Consider the following 22,490-nt stretch of genomic DNA (forward strand, 5'->3'; position numbering starts at 1 on the left):
TCAGTAGCTGAATGTCACCACACATCTTTGTGTGGTCCAGGTTGACCTGAGCCCGCCTTATCAAAGAGGACAGTATTAAGTTTCATCTTAAATGAGCTGACCGAGTCTACCCCCCAGACTGAAAGTGGAAGCTGGTTCCACCAAAGAGGAGCCTGATAACATCCTACTTTTTAAGAAGTAGGAACAACAGGTTGTGGAGCTCAGCCCTCTAGTAGGGCAATACGGTGTTATAAGCTCCTTAAGATAAAACGGTGCCTCACCAGCAAGTGCCTTGTAGGTGAGGAGAAGTACCTTCAATTATATTCTAGGAGGAAATTAACCCACAGAGATTTATGGGATTAATATGTCTGTGGTGACCTGGTATTTGACGCCATGTTCACCTGTTCTGACAGCTTGAACCTTTGCAAGTAAAGGCGAGTTGTGCTGGTCCTGAGCTGTACGTCCTTGTCTTAATGGCGGACTCAGCGCAAACAACTATATGTGTAGTGTATGTGTGTGACATCTTCTTCTTTTGAAATGTAGAATTGGATTTGAATAAGATATAAAACAACAGTAAGCTTTCAAATATTCCCTGTTTATTATCAGCAGTTAATCAAATACATATAAACAAACAGTAGGAAAAGGACAGTTCATCAGCAACGTTGTTTATCAGTATCGCGTTAATCACACCCACATTCAAGCCTCCTGTTTTTTTTTTGCATAAAAATTGTGCAGTAAAAAAAAGGAAACACGTTATGGTACATGAACAATAAATAAATAAAAGAAATATTTAACACTCTATTTACAACTCAGTTTAAGAGATATAAACTAAACATTCCATCAAACTACTAGCAACAAACTCCACAGAATACTGGAATGCCATTCCCTGGCAATGATGATGTCTCACATGGATTAATAACAACGTTTTTGAGGTTCAACCTACTGTTAATAAGAAATACACTGATTCCCCTGGACGGATTTTCTCAGTGGAAAAGATTCTGAATAGTTTGTTGTGTGTGTGGTCTGTGTGACCAACAACAGTTGGAATTCAGTTCATTTTGAAGACTCAAATGTATTGTTGAGAAGAAGTAACCAAAGTAATAGCTCAAAAGTTCTTTGGAAATACCCTGTGATGAACCCTTAGTCCAGTATGGCCATGAGTCCAAGGAGTGCAGCATCAAACTGGAAAACGTTACTTTGGATTCTTATATGACAAAGAACCGTCCTCCGTCCTGGACGCTTTGTGCTCTTGCAACCTGCAGTTGGTTTGCATGTGTAGAGGAGATGTGAACATAATACATGTGCTACCATTTGGCCAATAGGAGGTGCTCTAGCAGCGTTATCATACCACCAAGGAAGGAACCATGGTGCTCTCCTCCTGTACTGTAGTTATGCATAAGCCGAGCAAACTCCGTATGATCCACCTCCTCAAAATGTGACTAATGAAATAATGTCATAGTTTCTGATTGTAAACTTGATGACAAAACAATGGCAGCTTGATCAGTCCCCCTCTCTGCATGCCCTCTACCAGTGTGTGTGTGTGTGTGTGTGTGTGTGTGTGTGCATGCTTAGCTGAGCACTTGTGCCCTGAGGAGTACAGAGAAGACGGCCGTCTTCCCGGTTTGACCAATATTATTTTACAAATGAGTGATGGTAAAACAAAGTAACGCTCGCATCGAATGCACCGCTAGGAGGTGCAGTAGACCTAATGAAAGTCCAATGAAAGAGGCACATTTTCCATTGGCCAATACAGCACAGATCCTTGTATGGGCTTCTTAAAATGATTTTATTAGTAGTACGTATAAAGTAAGGTCTGAGCTCCAGAGAAGGTGAAGTGGTCCACGATAAGAAGTCTTTCAAATGAACTGACAATTTGAACACTAAAAGAAGTGAATCCTTTTTCGGTTGATCTACCCGTTGGGCCATTGAGTATCTAATGAGATATAAGACGTAAGAAGGGAGACTGAGAGATGCAGCCAATAGGAGACGATGGTGGTAGATTTAGATCACTACTGCTTTGAGACATATTCCAGTAATTTTTAGAAAAAGCCAATTTAAACAAATGTAATATAAAGGCCTTTTGAATGAAAGAAATGCGCAATATAAGATGAATCAATACTTCCATATTATTTGTTCTCACTCTTGCTTTCTTTTGGAGTGTTTCCATGAGTGGGGTGCAGACGGAGCTGATGACAGAAACGTCAATAATCAATAGTTTACAAAACTTGAAGATCCTGATCTTTAAACGACAGTCAAACAATCTTCAGCGAATAAATTAATCCAGGCAGAGTTTGTAGTTTAGCTGTACACTTTAAAAAGGTAAAATTGAGACCCCAGAAAAAAGCTTCTATTTACATGAAGTCCCATCGTATCACACGTAAGAGGTAATCAAAGAAAAATATTAACAAACATCGGTGAGTTCCAATTGCAAAAAAAGTCTACTTTTTTAACATTTCTAGCACACGACTGTACACCATCTTGTATTGAGAGGCAGTTTCCTATGGCAAAGCTAGACATTAGTACATATCATGCTGCACTAATATAGTGCAAAATTATGCCTGAAAACAACAAAGGGAGAGGCAGGCAGAAGTGATGGTGGCTCAGGGAACCTTGACGCTTTTGTTCTCTGGGCTTCTTATCTGACCAGATGGACCCAGGCCACAGCAACTGAACGTCCTCGACTGGACACACAATGACAGGCGTCGTGAGAAGAGGCGATTCCACACGGCTGTGACAAAGTCATAAAAAAGCCAAATGAAGATTGTGTGCTTTTAGAGGCAAATCTTTGTCCAGTGACTGGGGTTAGGGTGTTACCGGCAGTGGCAGAAAAGCAAAGGCAAACTTCCAGAAGAAGATACGAGAATTCATGAAGGCTCTTGTGAAACAAAGTATTCAAATGGGAATCAGAAACAAAGAGGCTTGCGAATGGACGGGGATCCCTGGAGGTCAGTCTTTCTGTCAGAATCGTCTTCCCCGGGGTTCGTCCACGTACATGTAGGAAGGGCGATAACCCGCGGCACAAGGGTTCCTTCCCACCCTGCAGGAGGATGCACGTGTGTAGTTCGCTCTGGTCAGAGGGAAGACTTCTACATGTCGGCGTCTCCGTCGTAGGCCAGAGTCAGCGGCTTCAGCCTGTTGTTCATCTGCCGCCGCTGTGGCTTCTTTGGCTTTTTGCTACAGAGCAGACAAACCACAGGGAAAGGACGTTTAGACAATGGAGCCGCAGCCAGATCTGTTTTGGCTCCATTTTAAGCCAACACTATGGTTAGGGTTTGGTCAAAGGTGTTGGTCTGTGTCCCTGTCCCTTAAACTAAATGACATAACGTCAGATGCAGAGTCTGAGGGTCAGACTAGAGGGAGGCGGAGTCTATTCCTACCGCAAGGGGGGCACAGCGAGCCACGTGGCTTATTCATACCGCTGTGGTCAGTTCGGTGTACAATGTCATCGACGCTGGTCAAGCACACATCGATAAGTCATTGTCTCACATCCCATCAAATCGTCAAGCTCCAACTGCTCAGCAGTACTATGCCTTTGTCACAAAATGTTCCATTCAGTAGTGTTTAGTTTTAGTTTTCAGTTTAACACTAGGCCGATTTATTTTGGACAATATTGGGCAGCAGAGTGGGATTTCAAATTCTTTGTTGTTTTGTTAATGTTGCACATAGGTAAGGCATATAAGTAAAGACCTATTAAACCCCCAAAATGACCACTTCTATCTCAATTTTCCTTCTGTGTTACCTTGACTTATTGGAGAAAAGTTATTTTTGTATTTTTGGCTACTATCACGGAACGCAGAATAGTCTTGTTGTAATGTAAGTAAATGTGGCCCATGTTTGAGAAGGCAAAATAAATTGTAAAATGTCTCTGTTTTTGGTTCACCGTGGAGGCAAAAGAGAAGGACCACATTTCTAATGAGAATTCAACTGATAAATATTTGATTTTTTAGTTTTGCATTGTTTTTAGTTCACAACATGCTCATTGTATTCCCTTTGTAAACACAAAGGTTGGTCTTCAATATATAATATAAAAAATATCTAATATGCTAATTCAACTACTTTTAAACTCAATATATTCAATTTTCACAGGTACAAATCCAAAGTGTAGAGCTGGAGTCACTGTGTCTGTGCTGCAGAACAAGACAAGCTGCATGGATGGATGCACTGCTAATCAAGAAATAAGCCAACAAATAACTTTCCATCTGATTGGCTACTACCGATTGCATTGGTTGGGTATTGGCAGAAGGAGTGACATGAGTTAGAGTAATCAGACCCAACCAATCAGAGGCAGATTAGGGTTGGCCCTAGTAGGAAAATAAATAATCACGTGGCGTTACTACGTTACCAATCAACGCTAGTTAGGTTAGATTTGTACGCTGTATCTGTAATTTATAGTAATTTATTAATTGGGCTTTGCATTTTGGCTGGCACAAAACATACTTATAAGAAAGTGCAGTACTGTGAAAATGAAATGGTTGATTCATTAGAGTGGCTGTTAATACATAGTAGTAAAAGCTTCCTGCCCTAAAACATCATGGTCGTATCATCTATTTTACTATTTTACTCATTTTACTTAAGTGCTAATTGAGACCACAAACTAATGTTTACTACAATGTTTACTGACATAATGGGGTGATGGTGGCACATGGAGTAGCAAGATGCTCTGCGAGCCGCAAGGTTGGTGGTTTGAATCCCGGCTGCCCCATGTGCGGCGTTGAAGTGTCCCTGAGCAAGACACCTAACCCCTAGGTGCTCCCCAGGCAAAATGTAAACCATGGGTTTAAAAATGCAATGTCGCTTTTGATAAAAGCGTCAGCTAAATGACATGTAATCAAGTGAGTTTAGGGTCATTTTCTCCTTGACTTCCTTTTTCGCAGCCGGAGGAGTCGCCCCCACCATTCTAGAAAGACACTTCAACATTGGCTTCATTTGGCAGAGGTCTACCTTTGGTCGGAACCTAATGAGCCAACGTATGATGTTTGTAGTGACAGGAACCAACCTACAGTGGTGGTGTGTCAGATGGAGGGTGGGCTGCTCACCTACAGAAAAGTGATCCACGAAATGAGTGAACAGCCACCGAATGTGAACGGGAACATAAGAATGTCAGGCACAACGAGTTCCACCAGCGCAGCCCTGACTACGTGATGAGAGTTTCAAAGGGTGGCGCTGGAGGTGCCGGTGCTTGTTGGGATGGTGGGGGCTGTTGGAGCACTGCCTGATATTGCTGCTGCTGGAGTTGGCAGTTTCTCTGTAACTCGTCGTGCTCATGTTTCTCACAGGCAGGACACGTGTAAGGCGCCGTGAAGCTGTTTTGGTCCGTCCAGTAAACTCCGTCTGAGGGGGACTTGGAGTTCGACTTGCAGCAAAGGCAACAACCACAATAGCTGAGTAGGCGAGTGTGAGGGTGGAGATGGGGATGGAGAGAGAAAAACAGAAAATGAAGGGAGAAATGATGAGGGAACTCAAAGTGAAACAAAAGGAAACAAAATGAATAAGCAAGCAGTGATGTAATGGAGGCCACACGTTCTTATTAGCAGGGACGGTTTGCCTTCTTTTTTTGGCTTACTCAAATATTTATTCCCTATGGACCTTGAGAAGCCACATTGATGCTGCTCTCCAAACAGGGATTAAGCTTGGACTAAAGTCTAAGACTCCTATTATAAAAGATGGTGTGGAAGAAATAAATATAAAGGGATTAGGTAGACCGGATTATTGGGAATTTGAAAGTATAATGTACTCCTGTATTGCTCATTAAAGGCAGGACAAAACAAGCTTGATTTTTAATAATATGGTTATATTTAGCGTTCAAATTTGCGCTGGTTGGGGCAGGTTTAGAAAGATCAGACTTTAACCCAAATTCTAATACCCAAAGTTGACTTATATCCCATCTAACCTGGCGATCCCCAGTGTAGCCAGTAACTTGTTGCTATGCTAACGGAAGAGTATGCTCACTTCGTGGTGATTGATTAAAGGAGCCCCCATAAGCAGGACAGCCTGCCTGAAGAGCAGAGACATTCAATAGGCTAAAACATGAATGTGGAACATTAAAACACAGCAGCAACTGGGAAGTCAAGCTGGATTGGAGAAAAGAGTATATATATTCATTCAGACCATTTCATTTTAGCAGGCTTAGTTCACTCCAGCATCATTTACAAGATTGAATCTATTTATTATTTATTATATAACGTTCAAGCTTTGGAACTTATATAACTCTCAGGTTAATATTGTTTTTTATGAAACATTTGGTAATTAAATGGCAATGACATTATGATCTCCATTACATCACTGAATGCAGGTGACAGTGTGCTGATGGGAACAGACAGACAGTGATAACACATAGGAGGAGGTGAGGGAATACGTTACCATGCTAGGTACGTCATGGAGATGATGAAGACGAGCAGAACAAAGGCTCCTGCTGCTACTCCGTACACCCAGGTCTTCAGCTTCCCATCTAGAAGAGACAATCCCACAAGCTCACTGTTTAACGCCACAGGGACACCTTCACTTCCTTCTCTGGCCTGAAGGAGGCAGCAGAGTTACACAAATCACCAAGCGACCAACGTGACGGAAGCGTACAAATATCGACCAAATATTATATTAAATGTCTTTAATCAACGCCAATGGTAAATGTGTTATTGCATTGAATGTAGATATGATGTGTTAAGGTGAAGAGCTGCTAGTTATTCTAATGGTCACCATTTGATATCATGTATATAACTATTTAGATTATAGCTGTAAATGTCATATTGTGTCTAGGTCCTTTACTTCCTTACTAGCTTCCTGCTTGATTTCTTTCCCTGGTCTGCTTTCTCTTTTCCTAAATGCTCCTCTGATTACCCCTCTCTTCTTTCTTTCCTTTTGTTCTTCTCTTTTCTTTTTGATTCATCGTGGATTGTCTTTGTGTTCCTGTCTTTATTCAGCAATTATTTTCCTATTTCCTATTTATTTCCTGTTTTCTTTCTTCTTGTATTTCTTATTTTTCTCTCCATCCTCTTCCTTTTTATTACCTTCATCATTTATTCTTGTTTTCTTTCCTTTCCCGCATACCTCTTATTCATTTGCAATTTCAATCTCTGTTGTTTACGACTCCTCCCACTTCACCGAGTGTGGCTTAGTAAGCAATAATTTTGTATTCTCAGCAATTGCATACATGTCCTCCTTAAATTCCCCAGTTTGAATACATTTGAAATATTTGGGCAAAGGCTTACAGTTCATTTCTTTGTCTCACTCGGTTCTGCTCCTTTTTCCATGAGCATGAAGGCTTTCCTCCGCACACCCCGATAATCTGTCTTTTCCTATTCTTACATTTGGCTTAGTCTTAAATTCCCACACTCGTTATGCCCTTGAACAGGATACAAACACGTCACTGACAATACCTGGGCCAAAGGGCTGCAGGAACCACGTGCGTCCGGCCCGGCCCGGGGAGCTGGCTGCCGGCTGGGTGGGGTTGAAGGCTCGGATGGTCTTGACGTCGGCCCGGTTGTCCCCTGCAGTGGGGATCTCCAGCACCGGGATGACTGTGCACTGGTCCAGCAGGCCATCTGACGTCATGATCTCTGTGTAGCCCTCCTCACAACCACAGACTCCCGCCTGTGGGGTGGAAGGAACCGTTACATGTATAGTTACCAGAACCTAACATACATGTGTCTTTGTTGATCATGTGACGAATCCAGCGTGACTACTAGCTACCTGTCACCCAACTCTATGAAACAACAGCAATAACCTGTGAAATGACACAAAGGAAACAACAATACTAAAGAAATTCTGTAAAAAAAAAACCCGGCTTCACTTCATCCACTCTGTTTTTTTTTACAGAATTTCTTTAGTATTGTTGTTTCCTTTGTGAGGTTCATCCACTCTGGAGGGGAAAACAAAGATGATGAAAGGACTCTTGGGTAACTTGCTGACGTTCACTCTCCTCAGCTCAGTAACCCTCTGCTCTTTAACATACGTTCATCTGTCTGGCCCCTCGTTTCCATTCCATTCCACAATTGTGAAATCTCTTTAAAAAAAAGAAGAAGAAGAAAACCATCCAAAAAGTCAAGTAGGCGTTCTTTAGAAAAGGGTCCTGGAGCTGATGGCAAACCACATACAATGTGTTTGTGTTCATGTTGAAATGAAATACATACAGCATCTTCAACAAACCATTGAGCACCTTTATTCATTTGACCGCCCAGTCTCATTATAAAATCATCGCAGTCGGATGCTGGTCCGTCTGTTTTGTCAAACCAAATGTGTTTGATTTTGTAGGACACCATGTGTGTGTCTGTGTGTGCACACAGGGAAGCCAACCCTCCTCCACATCTCTTCCTCATGCTGGCTCTATCTATCTCCCTGCAGGGGGTCCCCTGCTCTCCGACAATCAGCCCCCAGAAGCCCCTGCTGTGCAAACAGCAAGTCCAACAGCAGACTGAGCGGGAAATGAGGAAATGATCATTAAAGTCTCCTTAGTGGCAAACAAAGGGACAGCAGTGCACTTTAGGAGCGTGTTAGGATTTTTTTATATGTGGGTTTGGTCTCTAGAGTGGCTTGCTCTAATATTCATTCATTCACATCCTCTTCTCCCCCAGGCACCGAGCATCCTCCTTAGCCACCACATCTCTGGATCGTCCAACCACAGGCTAAAACAAATCTGCTTTTTGTTGCAAAGATATGTATATTTATGTGTTTGTGTGTGTGTTTGTGTGGGTGTGTGTGTGTGTGTCACCATTAGGTTTGTCCACCAAATACATGTGGTGAAGTATTACATACATACAAATAAACTGAAACAAAGAAGTTCAGAAATAAAGTTATGTGTAATAATGGGAAAAAGTATTGAAGAAATTAAAAATCAATCCAGACCCTCAGTGCAAATTAATATCAGCTGGTTCAGTCCCAACTGATGGCCTACAAAAAGGTCTCATTGCCAAGGTGTCACACACATCCCATGATGGGTAAAAGCAAAGAGCTGTCTCAAGACCTTCACAACCTAATTGTTACAAAACACAATGATGGCCTTGGTTTTAGGCGTATTTCTAAGCTTCTGAATGTTCCTGTTGGGGCCATAATATGGAAGTGGAATTTCACCATTAATTTGTTTCGACCAGGTGCTCCTCGCAAGATTTCTGACAGCGGAGTGAAAAGAATAATCAGAAGAGTTGTCCAAGAGCCAAGGACCACTTGTGGAGAGCTTCAAAAAGACCTGCAATTAGCACAGTACTGTTGTTTCAAAGAGAACACTTAAGTAATGCACTCCACCACCATGGCCTGTATGCACGCTCATCACGCAGGACTTCATTGCTGGAAAAAAGTATGTTGAAGCTCGTTTAAAGTTTGCTGCACAACATTTGGAAAAGCCAGTGAAATACTGTGAGAATGTAGTGTGGACACATGAGAGCCAAATGGTATTGTTTGGATGCCATAATACACACCGTGTTTGGAGGAGAAATGGCACTGCACATCACCCTAAAAACACCATACCAACAGTGAGGTTTGAAGGTGGCAACATCATGGTGTGGGGCTGCATCTCAGCAAACGGTACTGGCAAACTTCACATAATTGAAGGAATGACGAATGGGCAAGTTTACAGAGACATTCTTGAGAGAAATCTGCTGCCATCTACCAGGATGATGAAGATGAAACGAGGGACAACGATCCCAAACACACATCCAAGGAACCTCTTAACTGGTTTCAAAGAAAGAAAATAAAGCTGCTAGAATGGCCCAGCCAATCACCTGACTTAAATCCCATTGAAAATCTATGGAAAGAACTGAAGACCAGGATTCATAAAAAAACAATGCAAACAATGCCAAGAAAACCTTGAGGGCCAAAAACCCCAAAACAAAAGACACCACAAGAAGCCGGAGTCCTATCACTCAATTCCTCCTCTAACAGCCCATCCGGGGCAGCAATGTAGCAACACGGTGGAAGCTGGATGGTGGGGCTTGTGACTCAGTCCAAAACTCACCTCTGTGCACAGGGAGCGAGGCTTGGTGCAGCGGGGATCACAGGATCGGTCAGCCATTGGCTTAGATATCACTGGGCATCCACCTGCAAAGCAAAGGCCAAAAGGCCAAACCCACGTGTCAGATGTTGGCAGTCCAAAAAATACACAAACCCAGGTTGCCCAGTTTTTAAAGCGCTCTCCTCTTCAGCCTGCTGAGCTCGAGGCCACTATCTATCTATTTGTACATGCTGTGCAAGCCACATGTCAGCCGGTTTGCTAAGGACGTATGAACCCAATTAAACAGATTTTTGCAGTGATTTAACCAAAATAAACGGACAAAAGGGTAACAAAATACATACAGTACATACACACATACATGTATACACATAGTGCGGTCTCTACTAATATCAAGTATTGTAGCTCTCTGTATCCACCTACGGTACAATAATTGTTCCTCTATTTTTGCTGATTCAATAACGGCAGGATACCCGTGAGGACAGGAGGAGAATCTAGACGCAGTGTCAGAGGAATTTGTGATGTTAGCTTTTGATTTTATGTAATCTACTCACACACAAAAGCTTTGTCGCATTTGGTGTACACAAAGCATCGCGAGCAGCTTCTAGGTTTCCGTCTCTTTCACAATTTGATACCCTTGGAATACTATTTATTTTCATTTTTGCATTAGCACTGAGACCTTTTGGAATTGTGGACTATGGTTTTGAAGTCTCAGTTTGTCACAACGTGTTCAGATTGAGGCTGTACACTGTGAGGGGTAAAGAGTGTGTATTCCCACTGCAGATAAAACAAACTGGATGAAAGAGACAGACAACACCGACATAGATCCAAACTGCAAACATATCATCATAATCTGTCAGAGCTTCGTGAATATTTATTAGGTGGCATGCCTGCAAAGAGAGTTCAGTATGAATATTTAGGGGAATACTACCGCCTGCAAGTACACATCTACAAGAAGGAAAATCTAGCAGTGTGCCAATCAAAGCTGACGCACTGGAGCAGTGGAGCAGTGGAGCAGTGGGTGCACAAGCCCAGAAATGTGACATGGCTCCAGGCCTTTGTCAACATGCATTGTAAATAAAAGCAGATGGCCTGAGGAGAGAAATCCATTTCCTCAGGTATCTCTTTGATAACTTTGAAGAACTGGGAACAATGCTATCAACACTGCGTTCAACCCTACAATGTGATGACAATGAGATTGAACATGTACTGCAGCACTGCTACAGACTAGAACCTCATCTGTTTTCATTTCCCTGGGACTCACTGAAACACGCTGGAAGCGGTTTGGGACGTTGACGCTCAACACAAGATGATTTGAGTAACTCGATATACATGATCATCCTCTTCACACACTGCAACCCCCCATGTGAATCAGCTGTGTTACAAAGCAGCTGTTCAGTGTTCCATGTGTCACACTGAAACTCTAATTATAGTTATAGACACTAATCTGAATTGCCCAACTGTAAGCATTTCATTAGTCTAAAATAAAGTGACGTTCTAAATGTATTCAGTAAATATTCGAGGGGTCAGTTTAGGGTTGGAGGGTTTTGCTGATAGAAGAATGTTTTGGGTTTTTTGCAAACAGTGAAAGGTTGTGAAAGTGTCCACTTTACATAATTCCAGTTCACAATATGTATCATCACTTACTAGGATATTATGCTTACCTGTGACATTGAGTCCATCCGACCGCTGACACCAGACTTGGCGAGATGACCCTCTCCATGGTCCAGTCTTCCACTTGTATTCAAAACACTGACCCTCTACAAGAAGAACATGAACGATCAAGACTGTGTTAACAGCTTTTAGAACATCTGTATGTGTACGTCTATAATGTGCACAACCCAGTTTATTCAAAAGCACATGTGGCACCTTGCGTGCAAGGCCTCTGCCATGAATGAGTGAATGAGTGTGAATGGGTAAATGGCATGTGCTGTTAAATGGGCTTGGAGTGGTCAGAACACTAGAAAAGTTTATCATCCATTCGACCATTGTTTAGGTTAAGATTAAACTACTTGCTTACAGCTCGAAAAAGCAAATCAAGGTTAAATGAATAAGGTAACAACAATGTAACTAATGTGATTAAAAGCATGCTATTGCATTACACTGAAAGCATTCAATGTTACGCAACAAGCCCAAAGTCAAAGATAACTTTGGTTTCCACACAGGATTCAAACGGCCTTCTTCTAGACGAAGGTCATGTGTGTTTGACCCATCAATCACCTCTCCCATCCTTCGATAGAGCCCGTGTTTCCTCATCATATGTTTATTGTCCAAAAGTATTATTCATTTGTGTGCGACAATTCTAAATATTCATCTGTGAATCTCGTTGGTGTCTTTCTGAGGTCCAGCTCGAGTCTGCCAGACTTACCTGTACACGGTCTGGCCTCCAGCTCTTGTTCTGGACACTGCAGCAGGTTCTCCGGATCCTGGGCCACCACCGCTCGGGATCGGACCTGGACCGAGCCGAACCCCAGGTCTTCCCCGCTGACGCAGCTCAGCTGGCAGGGGCTCCAAACAGTCCAGTCTGTGAGGTAGCACTCCCCTACGGATTTCACAGAGGGTTCACAAACAAGAAAACTCTAAATCCTCGTCCTGCAAAAGGATTTTTTTGTTTTTGAAAAAACAAAACAAAGTATATTTGGTTGTAAATGATTATACTGTGCACCCATTCTTATTACAGCTGATCATCATGAATGGATCAAATCCAAAGAAGTATTTAAGTAATTAGTTGGGTCATGCAAAGCAAAATACAATCTAGGAGCGTTTAAAAGCATCGGGGGGAGGGGGGGTGGAATTAACTGCAATGTCTCGTAAGGATTTCTTCAATCAATTCCAATTGTGTTTATTTCACTTAGTATCATCCATACGTCACAAATCAGAGCTGTCAACTACATTGAGAAAAGTGAGCTACTTCCATCATATCAAAGTACAGTTGAAAGAATGAAAAGAAGTGAACCTTCTTTTGTTCTAAATCCATTTCTACCACAGAACTTCCTGAAGATGGTTCACATTAAAAAGGGAAGAGGGTTTTATACTTTAAATAAAAATATTTTAACCTTTGAAGGGCATACGTAACCACAACTATAAAAATCAAATAGGGCAGTACGGAATTACTGAACGGAAGCTAATAAAGCTATAATACAGTTATTGTAAGTCGCTTTGGATAAAAGCGTACGGTGGCCAAGAAGGTTCAGACAAATACAAAAGCCACAACACACCTGCAAATGCCACAACACAACACGAACGCCACAACACAAAATAAAAAAGCCACAACACAATCGCAAATGCCACAACACAACACAAACGCCACAACACAAAATACAAAAGCCACAACACAATCGCAAATGCCGCAACACAACACGAACGCCGCAACACGAAAGCGAAAACGGAAGTAGCTAAGAAACTGCCCACGGGAGCGAGCGTATTTTTGACCAACGGTGTTACGTGCCTACTGGTTTTTGAACCTACTGGTTTGGCTACGCGTGCGTGTTTGTTTTGCCCCGACAGCAGCAGATGTTGTCTGCCTCGGTCACCAGGGGCCTGTTTCAATAAGGAGGTTCAACCAACTCTGAGTTAAAACTTGAACTCTGAGTTGACTTACCCTGAGATGGGAAACTCTGAGTTTTCGGTTACAGAACAGCTGAAATGAGTTAGTTCAATCAACTCTGAGTTGACCTACTCTGAGTTAAGCGCGTGCACCACAACTATAAAAAGCCATTATCAATGGAGCGCAGATATTACGAGTCACCATGGCAACAGCGCCAGACAAAAAGAGGTCTTCATATTTTTCACCAGCAGAACTGGATGTGCTTATGCAAGCATATGGAAAGTACGAACATATATTTTTTTTAAAAAGCAACACGGCTGCAGCGGCGAAGGACAGAGAGTTAGCTTGGGAGAAAATAGCTGCTCGAGTCAATGCGTAAGTTTACATTTGAATTACTGTTATACAGTGTTGTGTGTAATTAATTTCTATGTAATCTAAAAACTGTAATTTAATTCCGTAATTTAAAGTAAAATATGATTTAATTGCATTAAATGCTGCATAAACTATAAAGCAATTCTGTATAAAACAATAGTGGATTTAACATCAAATTTTAAAAGATATATTTTTTCAAGAATAATTCATGCAATTGTATAATGTTTATTTGAAAGCATTAAAAGTGCAGTTTCTTGTCTCTCCTTGTATTGTTCAAGTGGTTGAGGTTGATATGGGATTTAGAAAGTAATTAGTAATAAGTAGATCAATACTTTCTAGAGATAGTCATTATTACATTAATCTAATTACACTGTTGAAGAAGCCAGTTGTAGTTAGTAATATAAGTGACTTGCCCAACTGTTATAATATCAGAAGTGAAACTGGAAGAACAGTGTGTTATTCAACCTCATTTTAATTTTCATGTAGGTGCAATCCTGCAGGCATTAAAAGAACATGGCAGCAGCTGAAAATATAAATATATAATATAAAAACATAATTCAATCAGGTAAGGCTTGAACATATCATGGTTGTAGTCTACCTGACTTTACAAACATTTGACATATAAATAACTAAATAGCATCCAGTGTCTAGCAGTGCAGCAGCATTTTTGACATGGGTCTAAATGTTCATTCTCATTTGACTACTCAGCCAACAGAAAGAAGGCAGAGGCTCGCAAAACGGGGGGAGGACCTGCACCACCACCTCTGACAAATGCAGAGGAGATGGCCCTGAGCCTGAATGCTGGAAGGCCAATGGCTGAGGGAATTCCTGGAGGGACACTTTCCTTACAACTCTGCAAACAGTAGCCTTACTGATATGTTCTGCATCCCCAATGTTATACAGAAAACTACCATTTGCAAAGAAACGTAATGCAACGCAAAGCATCTGCTCGGATGTTAGAGCACGGCCGCGATGGCTGATGTTTCTGATGTAAGGATGGATGAGATTATGGATGTATCTTATTGACTGTAAAGAAAAACGGTACCGCTCAAATAAAAATGAATATGGATATGACAAAAAATCCACTCTGGGTCTCAAAATCCTCTCCCGACGTAAATGCAACTCCCTACGGATTAATGCAGCCTCTTCATCCACAGGATTGTCCATAAAAGGACATGCCATTTCATTCACTTGATTTGATGCGCTCTGCGTGACTGAAATGTGCGCAATGAATGAATACCGAAAGAATGAATGAGGTGATTAAATACCACTTCCTCTTTAAAAAAGGGGAGGAGACGAAATAAACTCTGGGTTTCCCGAAGAAAACCTGCTCCCGACCAGGTTAGGTTCACAGAGTAAGTTGCCATGGTAACTGACTCTGAGTATAAGTTACCTCTCTTTCTGAAACAGGCTTGACTTACTCTGCTTTCTCAGGTTTAACATACCTCCCATTCTGAAACAGAAAACTCAGAGTTTCCCTCATTTCAGGGTTAACATACTCAGAGTTTTCACTTAACCTCCTTTCTGAAACAGGCCCCTGATCCGTCACACATTCGCAAACATATTGCTGAAAATGTTCAAAATGCATCCCATATCCAATGCAGCGATTATGATTGTATAAGTGAACCTTACATCACTGCCACGTATAAATAAATAAATAAAAGAACATACGTTTATTAAAAGATCGCCACAACCTGGATTTGAACCCATGCAGTCGAGCAAAACTTTATAAGACGGCGGCACTACGCCGTCGGCCAACCGAGCTGTCAAGTGCAACTGCTGATTTTACTACTTATCATGAAATTGCAAATCGTCAGTGGCAAGAACATCTTTTGGTTCATGGTGAGCCTAGACAACTGGTTTTTGGTGGCGTAGCGTGAAATACATAGTTCTGTCAGGTTTTCTAGCACATTGCCCAAGTAGGATTACTCTCTTAATAACATCTAAACGCGTAGCCAAACCAGTAGGTCCAAAAACCAGTCGGCACGTAACAACGGAGCTGGAGGATGCCAGATCGTTTAAGAAGTAAGTGAAACATGATTCCTTACTTTAACTGTAGCCGCAAGGAATCATGTTTCACTTACTTTTTAAACGATCTGGCATCCTCCAGCTCCGTTCCTCCAAAATACGCTCGCTCCCGTGGGCGTTCCTCCAAAATACGCTCGCTCCCGTGGGCAGCTACTTCCGTTTTCGCTTTCGTGTTGCGTTGCGGCTTTCGTGTTGCGTTGCGGCGTTCGTGTTGTGTTGTGGCATTTGCGGTTGTGATGTGGCTTTTGTATTTTCGTGTTGCGGCGTTCGTGTTGTGTTGTGGCATTTGCGGTTGTGATGTGCCTTTTGTATTTTCATGTTGCGGCGTTCGTGTTGTGTTGTGGCATTTGCGGTTGTGATGTGCCTTTTGTATTTTGTGTTGTGGCGTTCGTGTTGCGTTGTGGCATTTGCGGTTGTGTTGTTGCTTTTGTATTTGTCTGAACCTTCTCGGCCACCGTAAAGAAGTAAGTGAAACATGATTCCTTGCGGCTATTTAACTAACAAACTAACGTTAGCTAAATGGCGCCACGCATCTTTTAGCTAACGTTAGGTAAATTCTAACTGTAGCCGCAAGGTTCATGTTTCACTTACTTAAACAATCTGGCATCCTCCAGCTCCGTTCGTCAAATATACGCTCGTTCCCGTGCGCGTTCCTCCAAAATACGCTCGCTCCCGTGGGCAGTTACTTAGCTACTTCCGTTTTCGCTTTCGTGTTGTGTTGCGGCGTTCGGTTGTGTTGTGGCATTTGCGGGTGTGTTGTGGTTTTTGTATTTTGTGTTGTCGCGTTCGTGTTGTGTTGTGGCATTTGCGGGTGTGTTGTGGCTTTTGTATTTTGTGTTGTCGCGTTCGTGTTGTGTTGTGGCATTTGCGGGTGTGTTGTGGCTTTTGTATTTGTCTGAACCTTCTCGGCCACCGTAAAAGCGTCAGCTAAATGACATGTAATGTAATAAACACAAACTCAGAAATGGTGAACATGACTGTTGCTGTACCATTGGAATTAGATTTTTGGAAACGGAATTAAATCATTTATCAAGACAATAGCCAAAGATGGAGGAAGTGATGCTTTTGCTTTGACAACTTTAACATGAAATGTGGAGGTTTACTAAGATATGGAATATAGAATATGCTTATAACACAGTGCTGTTAGACAATAGATAATAGACAGTAAAAGCCTGCTATTAGCACTCTAGTCACAAAAATACTTGGAGGACAAGAAGATGTCATTGATGGCTGTCATTGCTAAATTCATTTTTCACCCTAAACCATGAGATGCTTGGACCCTGAGGCAAATCCTGAAAACTGGATCATTTTGCATTTTTAAAACTCCTGATTTTTTCTAAGACATCATAGAAGATAGGACATGTTTCATTATAGTTACACATGCATTCAAATATCAGCCTCACTTACTTACAGTGAAAGGTTGTTTGGTGGGACAAATTATACCGATTGAAGGGAAATCTAAATCAAATCTATGATTTAATATATTTTCCAAACAAAGCACAATCCATTTTTCATTCATATCATCTGCCCAGAGGAATGTCATTGTTAGCAAGGAGAGGTTTCTCTGTTAAATAGCTCACATTGTTTCCTTTTCAATATCTAAGGCGAATTGAGCATATTTCTACGCATTCAGTTAATGACAGAGCCAGAAATCATATAAACCAGGTTTATATCAAAGCCAAGGTGTTCTTTACTGAAGTCAGAATGAACACAGGAACCAGATTGGACAGTCCTCTTTGACCTTGTGGTCTTAACTAAGCCACTTGACTTGATTACACCCACACGCAGTCCAAGCTGGAGTAGTCGTTGTAAGTATCCACATGTAGAGACACACACTCGAGCAATGCCATACACACACTGCAGGTGCTGGTACAGCAGCCAGTTTGCTTTTTTACAGCAGCTAGGTCGCGGCAGAGTGTTGCCATCAGTGTTGCATTGTGTGGCACACTCTGGAGCTCTTGAAGCTCCTACAATCAAACACACTCATCAGTAAGTGCTTTGTTGTCCTCGTGAAAACCTGCCATTGGCATTGTTGGTGCTAACATCATACTGACACCATCTGGTTTTAGCCAGATTTAACCTTGAACTAGTTACACCCAAATTGTTTGCAGAATCTGGACACCTTTCTGCTTTTTTAGACAAAGCAGTGCAGTATTTCTCCTTGTGTTAACAGTGTTCATGATGTGGTTGTTTATTGATATTGGGGATAGAAAAAAACTAGTAACAAGCATTTTGAATAGACATATTGGGTTTTTACAACATCATGCAGTTGAAGTCATTTTCAGTAATGTTGCTTTATTCAAGTAGATTTGTTTATATTATTTTTCATAAGTACATGAATCCAAAATTGCAATCATTTTTAATGCAATTCCTGGGAGGTTGATTGATGCAGGGATGATACTCGTAGACTTAATCTTTTGATTCACTGTTGTGAAAGTATTGTCTTCTTACCTGGACAAGGTACAGTGCAGAGCTCCTGCAGGACGATGTGGGTGTCTCCATCTACTGAGGGCTCCAGATCTCCACACAGCTCATCATCTACCAGGCTGCTTTCCTGCTGACCTGACCCGTCTGACACAAAGCACGACACGTTCCTGTAGCGCTGTCCTTCTCCACATTTCGCCCCCTGATTGAATACAAGACAAATAGATGGACGGGTCAAGCATGCAAACCAAATACCTCATAAAATGCATCAAAATCATCCAGCGATGGCCATTAGTGAAGTAAAGATAGAGATTTGACATGTATTTCCTCAGACATACAGCAGCATGTCAAATGAATGGACTTGCATTTGTACATCCCTTGGTCTTCTGACCACTCTGAACACCTTGTACCACAGCCAGCTCGTAAGAAGGAAAACAAGAACAACACCGAATGTGAGAAAGGAAATAGGGACGAATGAGCCAGAAAAAACTGTCAAACAACATTGGGAGGTGAAGTTTGTCGATGTCCTTTCTTAGTGAATCATGTATCACCCTGCTCTCTTTCCCCAAATGTCACACACAAAGTTATGTGAATGTGTAAATCATGTCTTAGTCAAACAGTGAACTACCGGTTGAAAGTCCTGTGTCTCCATCCCCCTGCCTACGTGGACTTTGTCGATTTTGTTAGCGCGAGATTGACGTTTTCTTTCTATTTTGAGGGGGTGGATGATCGTTGTCTGAAAATGTCAACAGACTTGTCTGTTTGAGTAGCTGGCTGAAAAAAGAAAATATTAAGCCATGGTTTAACTGCACTACAGGCTGAGTCCTTGTTTATCTGAAATGTGCACTATATCATTTTATTTTGCACCGCACTGTTTGTCAATGATTTTTTTCAGTAAAATTTTGAATAAAGCAAGCCAATCCACTTTTCCATGTTGATGAGAGCATTAAAATAAAATAAAAAATTAGAAGAGAAGGGACATTTAGAATAGATACACATTTGCAATTCATTTTGAGATAACAATGACGTAAATGTGATTAATCGTGATTAAATATTTTAATCGCTTGACAGCACTAATAAATATATATATTCATGGTATATAGATATAGATAAAATACTGTGAATATATACCATGGACAAAACGTTTATTGTTGATGGCCCTCCAAACCATATGTGGGAAAAAAAACTCTATGCATTCAGCGGAATTTCCATCTATTCAATAAAAATATATGGGTCTATTGTTATGGGATTGAAACGGTGCAGTTATATTTTCACAACCTGTGGGCAATGAGTATTTTCACAGATATTCAATATGTTTCTGTAGTCATGTAAAAGTACACACACGGTGGCTTTTAAATGTTATTTTATGCTAACTAATGCTGATGCCTGTGCAGTCCCAGTCGTGCAGGCGATACATGGAAAAAAGTAGCTTTCGACTGACAGCCGGACGAAGGCCCTCTCACCTCAGACTTGCATTCAGACCAGGCACTGTATCTCCAGCTGTAGCAGGGCTTCACAAGACAGGGCTTCCACTGCTCCATCTGGGAGGGGCAGGGCCTCCCATCACCCTGGGGGGCCTGGATCACTGTCCGCCTCCTCCACAGCTTGCCTGCAGTACACCAGAAAAAAGAGAATGAATTATGTATTCATGAGGATATTGACTGAGGAAGACATTCAGGTCGAAGCAGCTGGAAGTGTGTGGGTGTGGAGTTATTTGGAATAGTATATCTTCTGCCAAGGTGACCTCTGGGCTGGTCAACACACAGGTATTTCTCAAATCAAAGCTGGCATTAAGATGATGGCCAGCATGATTCCAGAAATCCCAGGTGATAAAAACAATGCCAGTGAAGTTGTTCCTGTATAACTCATGTGAAATTCAGCACAATGAACATTTTCTGTTTTGTCATTCTCATAACAGTGTATGAATGCATGAGTAAAATGGTTAAAAGTAACAATCAGTTTAACATAAGGGGGCACCATCAAAACCATGTGTTATCTGAATGGCAGTAGATTAAAGGTCACTGGACAGGATAGTAGGAGCGCCCTTCACCACATTCCCTCAACAATGTGGGATGTGAGAAAATTCTCAATGAGCTGCTGTCTCCTAAGGAGTCTCCTAAAACAAATAAAACATCAGCGATAATACTACATTTGACATAAGATAGGAAAGTAAGTATGAATAATAATTTTTTTTTTAATATATACATAATAATGATACAAAAAGAGCATTTTACTATTCTTTGGATTGGAGTTTAATTTACTTTAAATAAGTCATTTTCTGAGCTCTGGGTGCATTTAAAGAAATCCTTGACTGCCATTCTTAAAAATACATGCAGGATTTATTAATATGATCTCCAGTGTGTTGTTACTGGCAAGTCCCTGGATGATGTTTCCCTAAACCGCAGGCGCTGCAAGCTCATCTGCCAGCAAACCAACCAACGTGCATTAAAAAAGCTCTCTCAAAAATCCCATATGACTTTCTTGTAGAAACAGCTTTAAGGAAACTGGTTTAATCTTAAAGCTGCATTTGGGAAATTAACTTATTTGCTCACACTGTCATTTTATCCTCATAGTAGTAAATTAAATATATATCAAAAATAACATGTTCATCCGCCTCCTTTTATTTCCCCCAATAAATAATAATAATTCCCGCATTAAAAAAAAGTCAAATTCAATGTCGATCCCAGCTCATTAACGTTGTGTTCTCCCAGTAAATAGCCATCTAACCACTGATCACCTGTGAATCACAGTTCTGTTAGTGCGTCTATTACTGCCCAGAAACACATTTTAGCCTACTGTACACACATTGAAAACAGTTGATCCAAATAGACCTGATCAATCCAATAATGTACACACATGTACTGATGCACAAATCTTAAGTGAATCCGGGCCCCAGAGTGCTTTTCAGAGTGACTTGGCTTCACCTCTGTGTGCTCTTTTGTTCACCAGTTGCAATGCAGCAGTGGCTTGTCCCCTATGCCGACAGGAGCCAGTTACCATTACATTTTATTCCTTTTGCAGTCTCCCTGTGGCCGCAGTGATGGGGATGGTAGTGGTTGTCTGCGCCAGCTGTCCCTGTCAGTGTTTGGCTCGTGATCACACAATGTCATGATTATCTATGCACACAAGTTGGAAAATAGCTGTTTCTTTACTCTGCCTGATTGAAAAAAAGCACCTTGCTGCTTCCAGATGGGATCATATTTTTAAAATCATAAATCCATCTCATTGCTATTTTTTTCTCAGCTAGAAAAATGAACCTGTCCCTCTGCTCCTTTAGCTTAGCTGCTGTTTCTCTGAAGGAGGAAGAAAAAACCATCCTTCTCGCCTGGGGACAGATTAATGTTACCACAGTATATAAAGCCTGTATCGGTTTCATATCTACTATTTGCTCTTGTTCCACCTGGCAGCTGCTCTTCTCAAGGACTCGGGGAGTGCAGAGTGCTCCCATAGCCCCAGAGCACCTCCTTGTAATGGACCGTCAATCAATGGCCTGACCCAACGGAATTACATGCACGGCCGTCATTATCCCCTACTCAGTTGGTTTAGGGCTGGAACGTCTATGTTTCTCACACCACAAAGCGTTTCTGGTTTCCACCATTACCGTAGAGGCCAGCCAGTAAGAGCGGATCACTGCAGCAACAATGATGGGAAGCATGATGGGAAAGCTGTGGGAAGACGCTACAATGCAGGAATTGCAAATAATAGAATGGGCTTTGTTAAAGGGAATGTGTAGTTTTTCCAGGGTATTGATTAACAGGCATGGAATTTGATATTCATAAGATTTCTCCATACTGCCATGAAGAACATCTGTCATTAAGCCAGCGTTGCTTTTTTAAAACTGAACCACAGAACAGTGGCATAATGCTGCCCCAGTGTTTGATTTGGGAACAAATGGCGTCATCACAACGTCTACTACATTGTTCTTTAACTTTATCAAAATGAAAACGTCCTATTTACTTTGGAAGCGGGTCCGTTCATCGAGTCCGCCATGATGAACCACCATGTTTCTACGCTAGCCCGGAATGGACAAAGCAGTCACTGCTTATACATAAAGTATTACGCTACAGAAGGCACGATTATGAAATGACACTAAAGTACAGTAACCATAGGGGGGCCAGCGTCTGACTGCTGTCCTTCCTACGCAGTGTTATTACATGAAGAAGACCCTCTAAGAAACAGGACCAGCGTTACCCTTGTTGTGCT

General features: G+C 41.6%; 1 protein-coding gene across 1 annotated transcript in view; it reads right to left on the reverse strand.

Annotated features, from left to right (window-relative positions):
* Positions 1-553: 553 nt before the first annotated feature.
* Positions 554-22,490, reverse strand: part of thsd7aa (thrombospondin, type I, domain containing 7Aa) — a 91,767-nt gene continuing 69,830 nt past the window's right edge. Inside the window, exons 21-28 of the mRNA XM_037473338.2 lie at positions 19,751-19,896; positions 18,315-18,489; positions 12,285-12,458; positions 11,581-11,676; positions 9,923-10,005; positions 7,353-7,566; positions 6,340-6,427; positions 554-3,153 (exon numbers count right to left, since the gene is read on the reverse strand). Of these exons, the coding sequence (XP_037329235.2) occupies positions 3,066-3,153; positions 6,340-6,427; positions 7,353-7,566; positions 9,923-10,005; positions 11,581-11,676; positions 12,285-12,458; positions 18,315-18,489; positions 19,751-19,896 (1,064 nt within the window). The 3' untranslated portion in view covers positions 554-3,065. The remainder of the gene's footprint in view (positions 3,154-6,339; positions 6,428-7,352; positions 7,567-9,922; positions 10,006-11,580; positions 11,677-12,284; positions 12,459-18,314; positions 18,490-19,750; positions 19,897-22,490) is intronic.

This window comes from Pungitius pungitius, chromosome 17 (genome assembly GCF_949316345.1).
Source record: "Pungitius pungitius chromosome 17, fPunPun2.1, whole genome shotgun sequence".
In the NCBI taxonomy this organism is placed as follows: domain Eukaryota; kingdom Metazoa; phylum Chordata; class Actinopteri; order Perciformes; family Gasterosteidae; genus Pungitius; species Pungitius pungitius.